The sequence below is a fragment of the Lygodium microphyllum genome, chromosome 3 (assembly GCF_053477565.2).
Source record: "Lygodium microphyllum isolate KBCC chromosome 3, Lygodium_microphyllum_v1.1.10, whole genome shotgun sequence".
In the NCBI taxonomy this organism is placed as follows: domain Eukaryota; kingdom Viridiplantae; phylum Streptophyta; class Polypodiopsida; order Schizaeales; family Lygodiaceae; genus Lygodium; species Lygodium microphyllum.
The window spans coordinates 70,637,499-70,653,594 of NC_141137.1; the positions used below are offsets into that span (position 1 = coordinate 70,637,499).

Sequence of the window (16,096 nt, forward strand, 5' to 3'; positions counted from 1 at the left end):
CTCAGCCATTTGGAGGAGATTTCAGCCACTTTTGGTGGGCTGATTTGTAGTTTCTGCAGTAAACCGTAATTTACAGCAGAAATTAGGGTTAGCACTCACCTTGGAATCCGTGCCAAAGATTGAAGGTTCAAGGAACTGAAATCAACAGCTAATAATTGAAGATTATCAAGGGATTTCACGAGCCAGCCCATCCCGAATTGATTTGGGGCAGCATTTGGCCAGCCAAGGGTCAAATTGGAGAAGAAGTCCTAGGTGAATCAAGGGGCAAATGACCCAAAAGGCTTGCTGGTCATTTATGACAGCAAGAGCAATTGATTAGCAGGAGGAGATTGAAGAATCGCGAGTTGTGCTCCTTCCAATTGAATGAAAGCTAAAACTATACCCCTAAATTTGGCTCATATAGGAGATGAGCTCAGACCTGATTATGCATAAATATTAAAACGGAACAAGTGGCAATTGGTATTCCATTTCTAAAATTTAACTTTGAAAACTTAAAATCAATAAAAATTCAAAATACAAATACTCAATGGATTACCTTGTTTGCTCCACTAGTTCGCTTGTATGGGCAAAGCTTGCAAGTCCATGGTCGAGATCCTCCACCACTCAATGGGCGGTCAGCATTTACTTCTTCCCACCATGACCAATCATCGCACCTTCTTCCTCAACCAACAAATCAACGAGCGGAGCACGAAGATGAACCCATTTCAGGCTGAAAATTGAAATAAAATGGCTTGAGAGAAGTGAAAACTCGAGTCTCGAGAAAAGGGAGAAGGCTCAAGAGTCAAGAGTCACTCAAGAGTCGAGAGAGAAGAAAAAAGGAGAAGGGAGAAAAAGAAAAAAAGAGAAGAAGAATGGAGAACTTGGAACTTAAAGAAGAAGGAAGACTCAAGAGAAGAGGAGAAGGAAGAGAAGAGAGAAGGTCCAAGAAAGAAGGAAGAGAAGGCAAAAGGGAAGAGAAGGAAGAAGGAAGAAGAAAGAAGAGAAAAAAGAGAAAAAAGAAGAAAGAAGAGAGGTTGGAGGCAGGAGGCGGGAGGAGGCGAGGGACTGGCAACTAGGACTGGCGCGGCACAACAGGGAACGGGGGCACTATGGACTGGTCATGGGGGAAGGAACAGACATACAATCTCGAGCGGGAGCAGCATGCAAAAGCCGGGCGAAACGCACAATCGTAGACGATCCGGGCAAAAGCAGCGACCGGCCGAAGATAAGTGGGTGCCACGTGGCGTTCCCTATCCTGTTTCAAACAAGGAACGTGTTCCCTACTACGTTCCCTGTCTGAAACGGGACAGGGAATGTTTCACTAGTTCGCAACGCATCCCACGATGGCTTTGTGCTAGGGACGATGATTCCGCATACCGGGGGGCTATTCCAGCCATTTCCTGTCACACTGTCTTAGACCCTCAATTTTGAGCATGCATCCGAAGGCAGCTATCGGACCCTACTTGATAAATAGCTAAGGGATGAGAGAATGCTATAGAGAGAGTAATTTCAGAGTTTCATCGTGAGAAACATTGAAAAGCTACTGTTGTCTTGCTTAAACAGCCATGGAAGCTATCGCCTATAGCTTGGGACCACCAGTAAGACTGTTGCCCCCTCTTGTATGCTATCATTTGCACCAAAAGAACCTTGGGTTGCTGTCATCTACTCCAATATAGCTCCAAACTATTCTCACATGCTTTAGGACTAATCCCTAGCAGTTGCAAATCACATCAACAACCTTCCATTGCTCTCTAACAATCTCCTTCTCTCACAATGGCTGGAATAGAATTCCACCAACCCCTAAAAACGTTTTTTCCACTTACATGGTCAAGTTTTGCCAAGTATCAACCTTCTAATTCCATTTCCAACACTATCCAACTTACTAATTCTGAAAATCAATTTAATAATTATTCTAGTACTCAAAAAATCAATTTTACCAAAGCCAATAATTAAATTGGTTGGGCCAATGTGTCTTCCAAGTATCCTTGAGCAATTATTGGCCCTTAAACCGGCATTAATCAATTAACTACTACCTAGTCTCTAATGTCACCCACTGACATTAGTGGTCAAAAAATTGGTCTAGTTTCAAATTTGAAACCAGGTACGACCGAGTACTTGTCAAGCATAACATATTACAACTTCTTGCTTTGGCACCAACTAATATCTTGGTCTTGGGTCCCATACTGTGAAACAATTAACTTACACCTTATATGTGCGAGTCACATTAGCACATTTGATTAGCTTTTAATCAAATGCTAAGCAAAGCAATAAAATTTCATGCCCTCGTGACAAACTATCCCCTTGAATTCTCTACAATCGTCCTCAACTACACTATATTGTGCCAAAGGAAAAGCATATTGCACTTGAATTTCTATAAGACATCACAATCACAACATTGGCCAATGTTATCCAACCATGTCATATGCCCCAAACTTGCTGAAATTTTCCAACCAACATATACATAACATAATACTAAAAATTAATCCAAAACTATTGGTAAAAACCCATTGAATGGATCTATAACTCATGTTTCTCAACTATTCTCACTTCAAAACCACAGTAAAGCATATTCTCAACATAAACCATGGCTAAAACTGTGAATGGCATTTACTAACACGCTACTGTCCATGAAACCAGCCTTCCTCCTTGAATAGGATGGTAAATAACTTGATTAAGCACTAATCACAACAAGCACAAAATTCATGTAAACTGAAAATGCACACATTACCACTTTGATCTTAAACATTGGATACCCTATTGGCCCCAAAATTGGTGCTTGCGGTATTTCTTTATCTTATATTGTAAATGAAAGGAGTACAACCGAGATCCTCTGATCTCCTTCCCTAATCCAAGTGCCTCTTGCTATCAAAATTAACCACAACAAGCCTCCAAACCAATTTGCTCCTTGGTTTGCTTAGGGATTGGCCTTCACCCTACTTCTTGAAAGACAAATTCAGCCCCAAATCTCATATTGGCCAAGCATAAACTGAAATGCACACATTACCTTAACAATATTGGACAACAGACACGTGCTTGGCCCCAAAACTAACACCCCTTTCAATATTTCTTTAACTTTGATTACTAATGGAGAGTGTAAAAGTTGATATTCTACAATCTCCTTTGTTGATCCAAAAGCCTCTTGCTATACATACAATTAGTAAGCAATTTGGACTAATTGCCCCTTGATTTTCACCCACGACTTGCACAAATGGAACCACCAATTGGCCAAATGCTGCCCCAATTTACAATGGATGGACTGGCATCTAAAATCCCTGTCAATCCCACAAATTTCAAGTATTGATTTGATCGTATAATGTCTTTCCCTGTTTACACGGGTCCCAAGGTGGCTGTAAAATCCTAATTTTTGCAAAAATTTAAGGTTTACTGTAGAAATCCTATTATTGTCCACCAAGTCTTATTGAGATCTGCTGAGAATGGCTGAGAAGTGTTGAGATCTTTTGAGAATTATTAGAGAAGGCGAAAGAGCGCCAAAATGAGAGAGAAATTTGATTTTCTTCATGAGAAAGCTCTAAAATCTACCTGTCGTCTGCTCTAGCCTGCATTTAATGCAGACATCTACTACCATACACCTCCAAATTGCTGTCAGCTAATCAACAATGTCATTGCCAACCCCTAGAGGCTCCCAAATGGCTATCTTTTGCAGCAAATTTATGTTCTCTGATCAAAAAATCGACCAACAACTCCCTCTTTTTCTCTCCCAGGGCTATAAACTAATTGAATGGCTAAGATCCAACATCCAAAAACGTTTTCTCAATTTGCATGGACAAATTTTGCCAAGTGACAGCATTCTAATCCCATTTTCCAACATTATCCAGCTAATTGAATTAATTTTCAGAATATTAATTTTAAAATTTAATTTAATAATTATTCTAGTGCTCAAAAAATCAATTTTACCAACCAATAATTAAGTTGGTTGAGCCAATTTGTCTTCCAAGTATCCCTGAGCAGTTATTGACCCTTAAACTAACATTAATTAATTAATTAATGCCTAATCTCTAATGTTACCACTAACACTAGTGACGAATGAATTGGTCAAGGCCCAAATCTGACACCGAATACCACCTAGTAACCATCGGGCATAACTTATTACAACTTTTTTCTTTGGCACTAACTAATATCTCGAGGTCTTGGGTCCAACACTAAGAAACAATTAACTTGCACCTCACATGTGCAAGTCATATTAGCAACTTTGATTAATTTTTAATCAAATGCTAAGCAAAGCAATAAAATTTCACATCCTCGTGATTGTGAATCTTTTACCATTCAACGCCGACTGAGAAAAGCAATCTTCTTTACTACGACCGCAATAAAGGTCATTGACCCTAAAACTGCTTTGATTGCTCACGCTAAGGCACAACCTGGCGGCCTCTATATAATGACTCATTTTCTTTCCTGGTCAACTATTGAGAACTTTGAGTTCCATCACTTCCAAGCTTTAGCCGCCACACGAGAGCCTATGAATGGTAAGCATCTTTGGCATTTTTAATTCGAAGACCTTAGATATAACTCTCTTTTTTATGAGTTGTCATGCCGTAAAATGATTGAAGCTCTTCCATGCCTCAAATTGTCTAAGGATGTCGGCAAGCTTGTCAACTTAGAAAACAATACCACACACCATTCCCTCAGCAAGTTTCTCATAGATCTAGAAACCCCCAAGCTTGTCAACTTAGAAAACAATACCACACACCATTCCCTCAGCAAGTTTCTCATAGATCTAGAAACCCCCTTAGGTTGATTCAAGTTTACTATTATAGATTGGCATCTACTATCACCAATAATAGCATGTTATACTTCTTTTTTATTGTGGATAACTTCTCGAGATATATATGGATATGCTTTCTAAAGCATAAATCTAATGTCTTTACATACTTCTCTGCTTGGGTGCATCTAGTGCCAAATCAAACGGACCATAGTATATCAATGTTGGTAAGTTTACCTCTCATGAGTTCTCTGAGTACTTACACAAGCATGGTATCTCTCATTAGTTCACCTCTACCAACTCCCTCTCTCAAAATGAAATCATAGATCATAGAAACCAAACAGTGATGAACATGGCACACTCTTTGTTGTTCATAACAGATGAATCATGTATCTCAACAAAAATAGACATTTCAATTAGTTGACCAATATAGCACTAATCGGATATGGCCTATGGCCACGCTACTCGATCCCACTACGAAACTATCTAAGGATTCCCAAGGTCAGCACATTTTAGATCTTTGGTAGGGAAACTCCTTTAGTTGATTCACACTTGGACACACTTAGCTTAAACTCATTGCTCAATCAATATTTCAATGCACTCAAAATGTCACATTGGATAGCTTGCACGTGTGTGTTGAGATATGTTCGATGTATCTATTCCTATGGACTAATAGATGGTGGTAGTTTGATTTTGCAAGGCTACATTGATTCTGATTTAGCAAGCAATCCCGACACTGAGCATTCTCGTGGCGATTTTATCTTCACCCTAGGTATGGCTCCCATTGTATAATCCATCCATAAATAGGAGACAATGTCTGTCTTCAATGATAAGGCAGAGTCAATGGGGGCTTTATGATGGCACCACCGAGCCCATCAACCTGAGGAGCTTACTAATAACACTTCAATTTTCATGTGACATTCCGTTAGTAATCTTTTGCAGCAGGCAACCAAAGTGTCATTACACTTGTTGGTAAGTTAAGATAACTACAAAACATTTCACCTCGTGTTTCACCTTGAAACAATTCACCTTTGGCCAAGTCCCAATCAAAAAACGCCAAGTGAAACAATTGAAGAATATATATGTAAGATAGTTTTCTTTATAAACGATGAGTTGTAACTTACATATTTATACAATTTGAATGCTTTCATGTCAACAAATGGCGTCTATCCTATATGCAGAGTATCTAAAAACTCTCGCAAAAGCAAGGACAAACAATTGTTTTCCATTTAAAAATCTTGCTTCCAACAACCGTTTCACTCAAGGCATTTCGCGTTTTAGTGAAACAATTCAAGTGTTTCATGTTTCAATGCCAAGAAAATGTGTTTGACAGTTACCATGCCAAACCCCATCATCAATCTAAACACAAGCACGTAAGAGTGCACTATCATTTCACCAGAAAGCCGGTTAAGCTAAGCACCATTTTCCTAGAGTTTCTCTTCATCCGATAATTTTATAGACATTTTAACCAAACCGGTCAACTACCTGGTTCTTTAGTACTTGTTACCGGGATTGGCATGGATGCTCCCTCCCTTCTACTTCAGCCTGACAAGGAGAGAGGGTTTCCCCTAGCTTTCATAAGAGTGCACTATGACAATTATCATGCCAAACCCCATCATCAATCTAAACACAAGTACGTAAGAGTGCACTATCATTTCACCAGAAAGCTGGTTGAGCTAAGCACCATTTTCCTAGAGTTTCTCTTTGTCCAATAATTTTATAAACATTTTAACTAAACCGGTCAACTACCTGTTTCTTTAGTACTTGTTACCGGGATTGGCATGGATGCTCCCTCCCTTCTACTTCAGCCTAACGAGGAGAGAGGGTTCCCCCTAGCTTTCGTAAGAGTGCACTATCATTTCATCACAAAGCTGGTTGAGCTAAGCACTATTTTCCTAAAGTTTCTCTTCATCGGATAATTTTATAGACATTTTAACCAAACCGGTCAACTACCTTGTTCTTTAGTACTTGTTACCAAGGTTGGCGTGGATGCCCCCTCCCTTCTACTTCAGCCTGACGAGGAGAGAGGGTTCCCCCTAGCTTTCTGTTTTACCATCCAGTGGTGAGAGGGGGCGACTTTCTTCTCTCAGTGATTATAGGGTTTTTATTATATTTTGCTTCCTGGGCATTATTATTGTGCTTTATATTATTATTTATATCATCAAGATGATTATGATTGTAAAAGGACGCTTGGACAACCGAATAATTTTCTTGCAAGGGCACTGCCTGGGTGGCATAGTTACATGGCATTTTGCTTGAGCATGGAATCTTGCATTACCCTATGCATTGACATTCTATTTTTATAAACATGCAATTGTGCCCATTTATTTCTTTTTGGTTAGAGAGTGGTCGACTCAAGATCCACCATGTTCATGGCAATTCATATGGCGGTCTCTATGGCAGCTCTATACACATACCCCCATATTTTATCTTTTTCACCGATACCCATGGGTGGTCAGGATAGCTTGTTTGTTTTGTAGTGTTTTGGATCTGACCATCCCCTTCATTTTCTCCTTGCCTACATATGCTTGATAGAATGAAAACACTCCCCAAAAAAAAGTGGTTCCATCCGCCTTTGCAAGTCTTGGTGGGCCGTTGGGCAATCAACAAGCACCCTTTGTTTGATGCCTTGGTCTTTGTAGTCTTGATAGGTCCTTAGGCAACCAGAGTACACCCTTGGCCCACCACTCAACCTATCCTTATTCTACAAATTGTTGGTGCCTTGTCTCTACTATCTAGCACCCTGTCTTCTGGAGCATATCTCTATTAGAGCTGCTGTCCAGCACCTAGCGCCTACATCCAGCACTCCTACTACTGTTGGCGACTGTTTCCAGCCAGTCTACAGTGTTAGACATCATCTACAAGCTCCGTTTACTCTTGTAGGATGTGTTGCTGCCTGTGTTTATCAGTTTATTGTTGTCACCTGACATCATCCAAATAGCTATATTTACCAGTCAACACTGCCATAAAACCTGCCATGTCATCAGATCTGCTGTGTTTTGCTGTGGCAGTTGTCGCCTGCATCCTCCTGATTGTTTCCAATTTGCCAGCCTCTCTTCCAACCTGTCCAGCTTTGTTCGGCACTGATCCAAACTCTACAAATTGACATTTGCTGCTGCCATACACTTCCAGAGGCTGTCTGCTATGTTTCGGGATCCGTACAAAGGACACACTCTACAGCTTACTCTCTTTGTCCCAATCCTAGAGACATGGGAGTTTGAAGTTTTGTATTCAACTTGCATAGTGTGTTTGCTGCATGAGCACTGTATTTATTCATTGTTCTTCATTCATCTTCAATGTTCATTGTCTCTCAGTTACCCTAACCCTACTAAGTTCTTTTATCAATGTATCCTTTATTGTACGACTGTTTTTGTTATCGGTAGATGAGTATTTCTTTACACGTAGTACATTAAGCATCTAATCCTAAGCAAGCTATGCATTATGCATGTCTCATACAAGAAAAAATATGTAGTATAGTAAGAAAAGTCTCTTATGAGTTGTACAAAAATGTTAAGGAACAAATTTTGCATGTGTGCTTACATAACAATAAAATAAGAAGAAAAGCTGATCAATCAGTGATTTACTAAAGGCAACTAAAATCAAAATATAACACAAGGATTTCTAACAAACTGCAAGAAAAAGACAGGAAAAAACCTCAAGCACTCTTTATAATATGCAATAGCAGCTCTTTCATATCCAGTGACTCGATAAAGCCGAGCTAAGGTCAGGTTAATGCGTAAAGTTCTTGATTTTGTCGGTATTGTCTCCATCTGGCATCAGTAGATTGGCCATTACTAACTTGTAAAAACTGCAGCACACCTTGCCTGCAACTCTTTCCAATGAGTTTACCTCTGCTAGGGCAGAGCGAGCATCATTGACTGCCAGGTGACAAAGACAAATTTTGTATTTTACCTGATGGTGAGAGGCAATTCAATTAAGAGTACTAGGACATACAACATCTGAAAGAATCTTTAATGCAGGATGAAAAGCAACACAAAAGTGCAAGCACAAAAGGGCTACTTACTTCATGCTCATTGATTGTTGATGCCACCGTTGCACCTGCAGATAGTGACCTGCTTGCAATGGGAAAAGCAGCTCGGGATCCAGTATTTGTAGTTTGTTTGGGACTCACTCTTGACTGCTGAAGAGCCTGCTTATAAGTATTCTGCATCAAAATCACAGTGTTTTCCCTTTAGAACGACAAACAAAATAAGGTGCAAAACTGTAGCAAGTGTCATCGTTTCCCACCAGCGCTCTCCTGTACTCCTTTTTGCCATATAATGCATCTGCAAACAAAGTCTGCATGGAGAAACAATTCAAAGGGCATATCATTGCATAAAGGAAAAGGTGTAAAAAGGAATTGGAACAATACAGTGGAACTGACCAACCCAGTGAATAGAAACATGATTCTGCACAGAACTTGCCCAAGGCAGAATCAGAAGTTTTTGGCACAAGCAATCTTGGCAAATATCCATCAGACAGAAATGAGAATACATCTCACAGACCACTCAAGGAATCTCAGTCTGTTTACAACACCACCTCAAACCATTTATTGGGAAGCAATATTATGCTGATCTCTTGCAGCAGAAGTAAAGTTATCAAACATTTTCAAGATAAATTGTGCATTTTCTGCACTTGGAAACATGTAGATAGGCAGACAGCATGAGAAGGGATTCAGGTGATAATTTGCCACTTCAAAGTGTAAGGTTATTAACCGTACTGCTAGCTCTATCATGTACTAAAATCATCAGTCTCAAACAATGGGATCTTGTGCATACCAAGTTCTCTGCTCGTGCAGTTGGTGACAGATCATTACTTGAGTTGGTTGCAGACATTAAGAAACAACCCTGCATAACAGTCACATATATGTAAAGTTGAGGAATATCCTTGGCCTAGAATAAACAAAGGGAGAACCTCAAAAATAAAATGATATAGAATATTGCCAATATGTACATGCCTTTTCATTATGTTGGCCTATGCGAAGTGATAGGAACCTAAACCTAGTCAAATTTGAGATGAAATCTTTATGCTCAACACAATATCCATTAAAAAGTCACTTCATTCCAAACGTCTGTACATCCACTATTACAATTCCTACACATTCTATTTACATTTCTATATTGTAGCAAGAACTTGCAACCATCCTGCCTCCCCAAGTCCCCAGCCTGATACCTGTGTTATCTTACCCAAAGCCAAAACTTGCCTGTTCCTTGTTTTTTCTTTTTGAACATTTGAAGGTAAAAGATATGTTTCTTTTTGGCATACTTAATTACAGGTTTCTTTCTCCTTATCTCTATCTCCAATGTAAGGTCTTCAAAAATATTTCAATCTTATCCTAAGTAAAGGATTTTCTAGAAATTTTTTAAAGCCACAGAATAAGTTCAGCTAAGTGCAAGTACTCAATCACAAAAGATTGTTGTGTGCAATAACAGGACTGAAAAGTGGAAGCAGTTCCTTTGTGGCAGGGATTTGACAGTCAAGATGGAGTATCAAGTGATATGCATAGCAATGTCTCCAGCAAAGCAGCAGTTTGTGTTGTATGAATAGAGAGAGAGAGAGAGAGAGGGGTATCACAGGAATGTTGATCATTTGATAAATGAAACAACTGCATTTTTGTAAGGATATAGACGTAAACAGTAAAAGGCATCTCCTAGATGTGAGAATATCCAAATGTGATCTAGATATTGTAAATGCTATAAACCAAATGGGTGTCCAGGCCTCTAAAAGATTGTTCAAACACATTGTGTGGAGATGTGCTAGGGTTTGCACAGAAAAAATGCAGAATGTACAAACATGATTAAAACACAAACGCAAAACAAGGCAGAAGAGAATCTGATGAAATAAATTATAAATGTAAATGAATGTGTGAAGATGTGCTAGGGTTTGAACAGAGAAAACGCAGAATGTACAAACAAACATGATTAAAACACAAACGCAAAACAAGGTGGAAGAGAATCTGATGAAATGAATTATAAATGTAAATGAATGTATGTATACATGCTCAAAGGCAGAGTTGTCCAACAGTCAATGGCTCTCAAGGGAATAGGCTGAAGGTGGCGGCAAAGTGTGTCATCCTCCGGAGACAGATCCCAAGTGCTGAAACCACCAGTCCAAACTGAGGGATGATGGAGAAGTGGGCAGTCAGTGAAAATGCAGCCAGTAGGGGGAGTGTTGAAGCGGTGTGTGTCCTCCATGGACTATGTAGCGGCAAGGCAACCAGGCTGGAAAAATGCAGCTTTCTACGATGAGGATGAACAGCAGCTGTAACAGCCTATCAGGTGCTCAGGGAGTCGAGGACTGTTTGTCAAATAGATAACGGTCACAAGCAAGCAATGACTGAAACAGTAAAAATGCAGCAGCCAAACGGGTCATGGAGCAGTGGAAGATGCAGATGTCAGCAGTTGGGAAGAAACGCAGCAGGTGGAAGCCTTCAAAAAAGTAGATGGCAGCTGTAGATCACCATGATAGGAGCTAATAGTGAGTCGATGGAGTTGGCAGCCACATGATAAGGTAGATTGAGTGGGGCAAGATGGAACAAAGATGCAAGTGACTATGCACACCATCTATTTATAGATGGGGAATCAACCAAAGTTAGGGGGATGGCTATGGGACATTCAAACACTTTGTTCATTAAAGTTTAATTTCTGGGGCTGTTTAAATTAGCTAATTAAGGTTTAATGTGTCATGCATCTTTTTTTGCTTAACACCCCTCTTAGGCCCAAAACCAGAACAAGAGGGATTGTCAAGCATAGCGCAAACCTATTTACCCTAAGAGGTCCCACCCCAAAACAACTAGGGCATCAGCCAATGGTTGCATGTTGGCTGCCCAAGAACCTACCAATACTATAGGGGCAATGGTTATCTTACCTCGGGAGTACAATGGCCACCCCAAAGAGGTTGCATGTTGGCTGCCCCAGAACCTACCAAGACTATAGGGGCAATGGTTATCTTACCTCAGGAGGACAACGGACACCCCAAAGAGGCCAAGGCTGTTGGAAATGCAATCCACACTTGCTAGAGAAAACCAACTCATTATTGGTGCAACGATGATAGGTTGAGACTAGGTTCGAACCCTAGACTAATAGAGGAAGATTTCCACAATTGGATAAACCGGAGATTAACTATCAAATGAATATTTTGGGAGCTAGATGGCTAGTCCAATTTGTGGGAATCATCCAATTAAGCACACACTAGCGTGAACAATACTAGGACAACTGACCTCTTGAGGAGAGGTGTAGTGCCCCCCACCCAATTTCTAATATGGTCTCAGAGCTCAAGTTGGTGAACTTGGGCAACACTAGGACCTCAACCAAGGTGTGCTGAAACCAACCTTCCTTCTTGAATAGGGTGGTAGGTGACCTACTTTAACACTATTTAGAGCAAGCACATAATTCACAATTCTGAAATAAATACTTTAACACAATCTCTCAAATAGCAAACACCCAATTTTCCCCAAAACTAGCACCCCTTGCGGTATTTCTTTAACTTATATTGCTATGAATCTATAGTACACTAAGATGTAGACTGATCTCTACAAATTCCAATACTTTAGGCTGTTACCAATGACAAGCAACTTCAGGATCCAATTTTCCCTTTGATTCTAACACAATTCGGGCACAAATTGAAGTGAGAACACTTGCATGCAGGTCACATCAAATGCGGATGAGTTTCCCCTTTCAAACCAACTACAATTTCTGCAATTACAAGTGCTGCTCTAATCATCAGGTCATCAATTAATGGGCACAATCTCCAAGGTGGCTGAGAAACCCTAAGGTTTTTTTACCAAAAAATACACGATTGTCCACCTCCAATTTGCTGAGAATGGCTGAAATTAAACAAAGGAGAGAGAAATTCAATTAGAGAGAGATTCTTTCAAACAGTAACTTCAATGCCAATTCTAATGACACCAACAACGTCAAAAGGGGAATAAAACGCCAGTGCAATTGGCAAGCCCTCCTCTTCTATCATTGCCTCTCATGGAAGTAGAGAAGAAAACCTCCTGCCCCTATCCTAACGTACATGCACAATCTGCTGTCACTTGACTCTAGCAGCCTCCTACCTGCTCAAAACCTCTCTCAGTTGTCACCTAGCTGTAATGGCCACCTCTCTACCCTCAACCAGCCCCAAACAACCCTCCCACAAGCTTGCATGGCATGTTCTCACTCTAACTGACAAGGGGCACACATTCTATTGTAGTCCCAGCCTCTAGACTCTAACTTCCAGCAATTAATTAATGGCTGGAAATCGATAATTCTCTCTTGTCCCTACCCATTAATTGGCTTCTGACTTCCACATTTGATGTGCTAAGCTTTTTGAACTTTAAAGTTGTTTTAACTTCCATTTGGCCTTAGTCTAATATTAAATGTTTAATTTTTGGCTAACCCAAATGACACCACAAGTCATTTTCAAGGCCCATTTAATGCTCTAGGCCAAAAGTGTTACCAAGAACCCACAAGTACCTATCTACAGTAACTTATCACAACTTTTGTCAATGTCCCCCACTGCTCAATTAGGTTTTGGACCTATCACCATGCTAAATTTAACTTGCACCTCACATGTGCATAACTTAATTATGCTAAAGCTAAGCAAAAAAAATACACGTCCCCATGACATGTGGCTGAAGGAAGATGTTGGAAATACAATCCACATTTGCTAGAGAAAACAAACTTACTATTAGTGCAACAACAATGAATTGAGATTGGGCTCAAATTCTAGGCCAACAGAGAAAGATTTTCGTAGTTGCATGGAGCAAAGGTCATTTATCATATTAAGTTTTGGAAATTGGGAGGCTAAATGGCTTATCACAAGGACATGAAATTTAATGCTTTTGCTTAGCATTTGATTTAGTTATTAATCAGATGTGCAAGTGTGAGGTGCACATGTGTTGTGCAAGTAAGTGAAATCACAATGATGGGCCAAGGACCCCACGATGTCAATGGGTATCAAAGGCAATAGTTGTAATAAGTTATATTGGTCTAGGTGCCTTGTGTCAATTTGGGCCCATGATATTTATTTTAGCCACTAAATGTCAATAGTGACATTAGAAACTAGGTATTAATTAGTTGATTAATGGCAATTTAGGGGCTAATTAATACTCAAGATCCCTTGGGACTCAAAATAGCCTAGCCAATTTAATTGTGTATTTAATTGTGGATACGCACAATTAATTTTTTGGATAAGGACAAGAGTTGAAATTAAATATTGGAATTATTAATTTTGAAATTTCATTAAATGATTGAAAAATATATCTAGAAGGTGGCACTTGGCAAAGCTTACCCATGCAAGTGAGAAAAAGGCTATTGGAGGCTAGTTGAGCCTCATTCCACCATTGTGGACGTTGGGAGAGCAAAAAAGAGAGCTACTACTACAATATTCCAATCATTGGTGATCAACCTAGTCATCGCAAGTTGTCAAAGAGTTATTGACAACTAATGAGGAGGCCAAAAGCAAGCAAAAGCTCCTATTGGTTGTCTATAGGTAGGCAACTATAAGCTTGGGGCCCATAATGGTAGACAACTGCATGTGGACTCCTACTAATGGTGGGCTATAGGCATTCTACCATTTTTAGTAGGTTGCAACAAATTTAAGCACTTGCTCACTATAGAATCATAAATTTCTCTCTCCTTATCTTTCTCTCTCATTCCCCAACCACTTCCCAAAAGTTCCTCAATAAATCTCAACCATTGGCAGCACAGTATCTTGGATGTATGCTGAATACATCCGAGATCCACCGAATACGAGTTGTCAAAAACTAGAGGAGTGGAAGTGCTACCTCCTCCTCGAGCATCAAGCAATGCTCCATACCCCTACTCTACTGAACCTAACTAAGTCCGAACCAAAGTCAACTCTAACTAAAAGGCATCTCAATAAAGTTACAACAACTAAGAATGGTTTGCCAAGTCATCCTCTTCCATCCACTTTGCATCTATTGGTGAAACAATGCTAAAGCTTCACTAAGAAGCAAATGGAAACTTCACCTCTAACTTTACTTGCCTCGAAACCTCCACTAGATTATAGGCCTTTCTTCCCCTTAAGCATTGCAACACTTTATACTTTCACATTGTCGCAACTCCAACTTAACTAATATGCAACATTGCATCTAGTTGACTAGCCCCTCATGTGTACTTGACATGCTAGGAGCACCAATTGTATAGGAAACATTTTTGTTTATAAACTTTGGATCATTGCAATGTGATTGTGCATGGAAATTAACATACTACCAACCATACCAAAATACATTTTCCCATATGTTGCATGAATTACTAGCTATATTTTTTCTCATGACCAACACTATACGAAGCATTTGCATGACTGGCATTAATACCATGAATCCCAAACACAATGGGTTGCATATATGCATTGCCAGACTTGCCACATTGTGCCCCAACATCATGCCAATATTTCTATACATAGGGTTATGCATATTACCAACTATACTTGGATACATTGGGCATTGTACCCTGCATTGGTTGCTGCATATGATAAGGGGCGGTGTCATACATCCCCATATGCGGTCATTGACCCACCATAGCATGGAAACTAGTACCACCATCAAAGTATTATAGTTGCCTCATCATAGCATGCATGCCAAACTGTTCAAAATCCATTGGATTGGCACTTCCATGATAGCCTTACATTTGCATTCCTTGCCCCGTAAATACTGCCTATTTCGTTTCATTAACATCTTTGGGAGCTTCAAATGAAGGCTTTAGCATTATCTTTAGTGCACCTTGCTATCCCGAAAGTGTAGAAGACGTATTTTTCTTCTTGCCTTTGCTGTCCTTCTTTGGAGCATTCAAAAAACGGATAAACTAAGGACCCTTTGCCAATTCAACGAAGAGATTTGCTGTTGTCCTCATCCGATTCTTGAACTAGTCATCAAATTCCTCTTCACTTTGCTGGTCATTAGTCTCATTATGCCTTGAAGACCCTACATCTTGCCCAAACAACAACATTTTTAGCTTGTTCATAGTTTGAGCCTTGTCCAAGGTCAGATATTGCATTTCCTTCATTCCCATGTGAATATTCATATTGAGAGGCTCTACATCTTGCCCAAACAACAATATTTTTAGCTTGTTGTCCATAGTTTGAGCCTTGTCCAAGGTCAAATATTGCATTTCCTTCATTCCCATGTGCATGTCCATAGTTTGAGCCTTGTCCAAGGTCAAATATTGCATTTCCTTCGTTCCCATGTGAATATTCATATTGAGAGGCATCATCACTACTTGAGTCCATCTCACTATATGAAGACATATTGCTGTAATTTCTCAGCTGAAAGCAAAAATCAACACTAGCACAAGGCTTTGGCTTGCAATCGAGTGCCTCAAGCCCACCAAATCCAAGGATTGAGTGGTATCCCGACAATGGAGCCATGTAACCAGCCTTCCTCCTCAAATA

General features: G+C 39.9%; 1 protein-coding gene across 2 annotated transcripts in view; it reads right to left on the bottom strand.

Annotated features, from left to right (window-relative positions):
- APC7 (tetratricopeptide repeat (TPR)-containing protein) overlaps positions 1-16,096 on the bottom strand; it is a 74,304-nt gene that overhangs the window by 47,491 nt on the left and 10,717 nt on the right. For both annotated transcript variants that reach the window (XM_087672525.1, XM_087672516.1), the window contains exons 3-7: positions 9,478-9,546; positions 8,948-8,998; positions 8,724-8,864; positions 8,549-8,611; positions 8,354-8,469 (exon numbers count right to left, since the gene is read on the bottom strand). In XM_087672525.1, the coding sequence (XP_087528651.1) occupies positions 8,354-8,469; positions 8,549-8,611; positions 8,724-8,864; positions 8,948-8,998; positions 9,478-9,546 (440 nt within the window). The remainder of the gene's footprint in view (positions 1-8,353; positions 8,470-8,548; positions 8,612-8,723; positions 8,865-8,947; positions 8,999-9,477; positions 9,547-16,096) is intronic.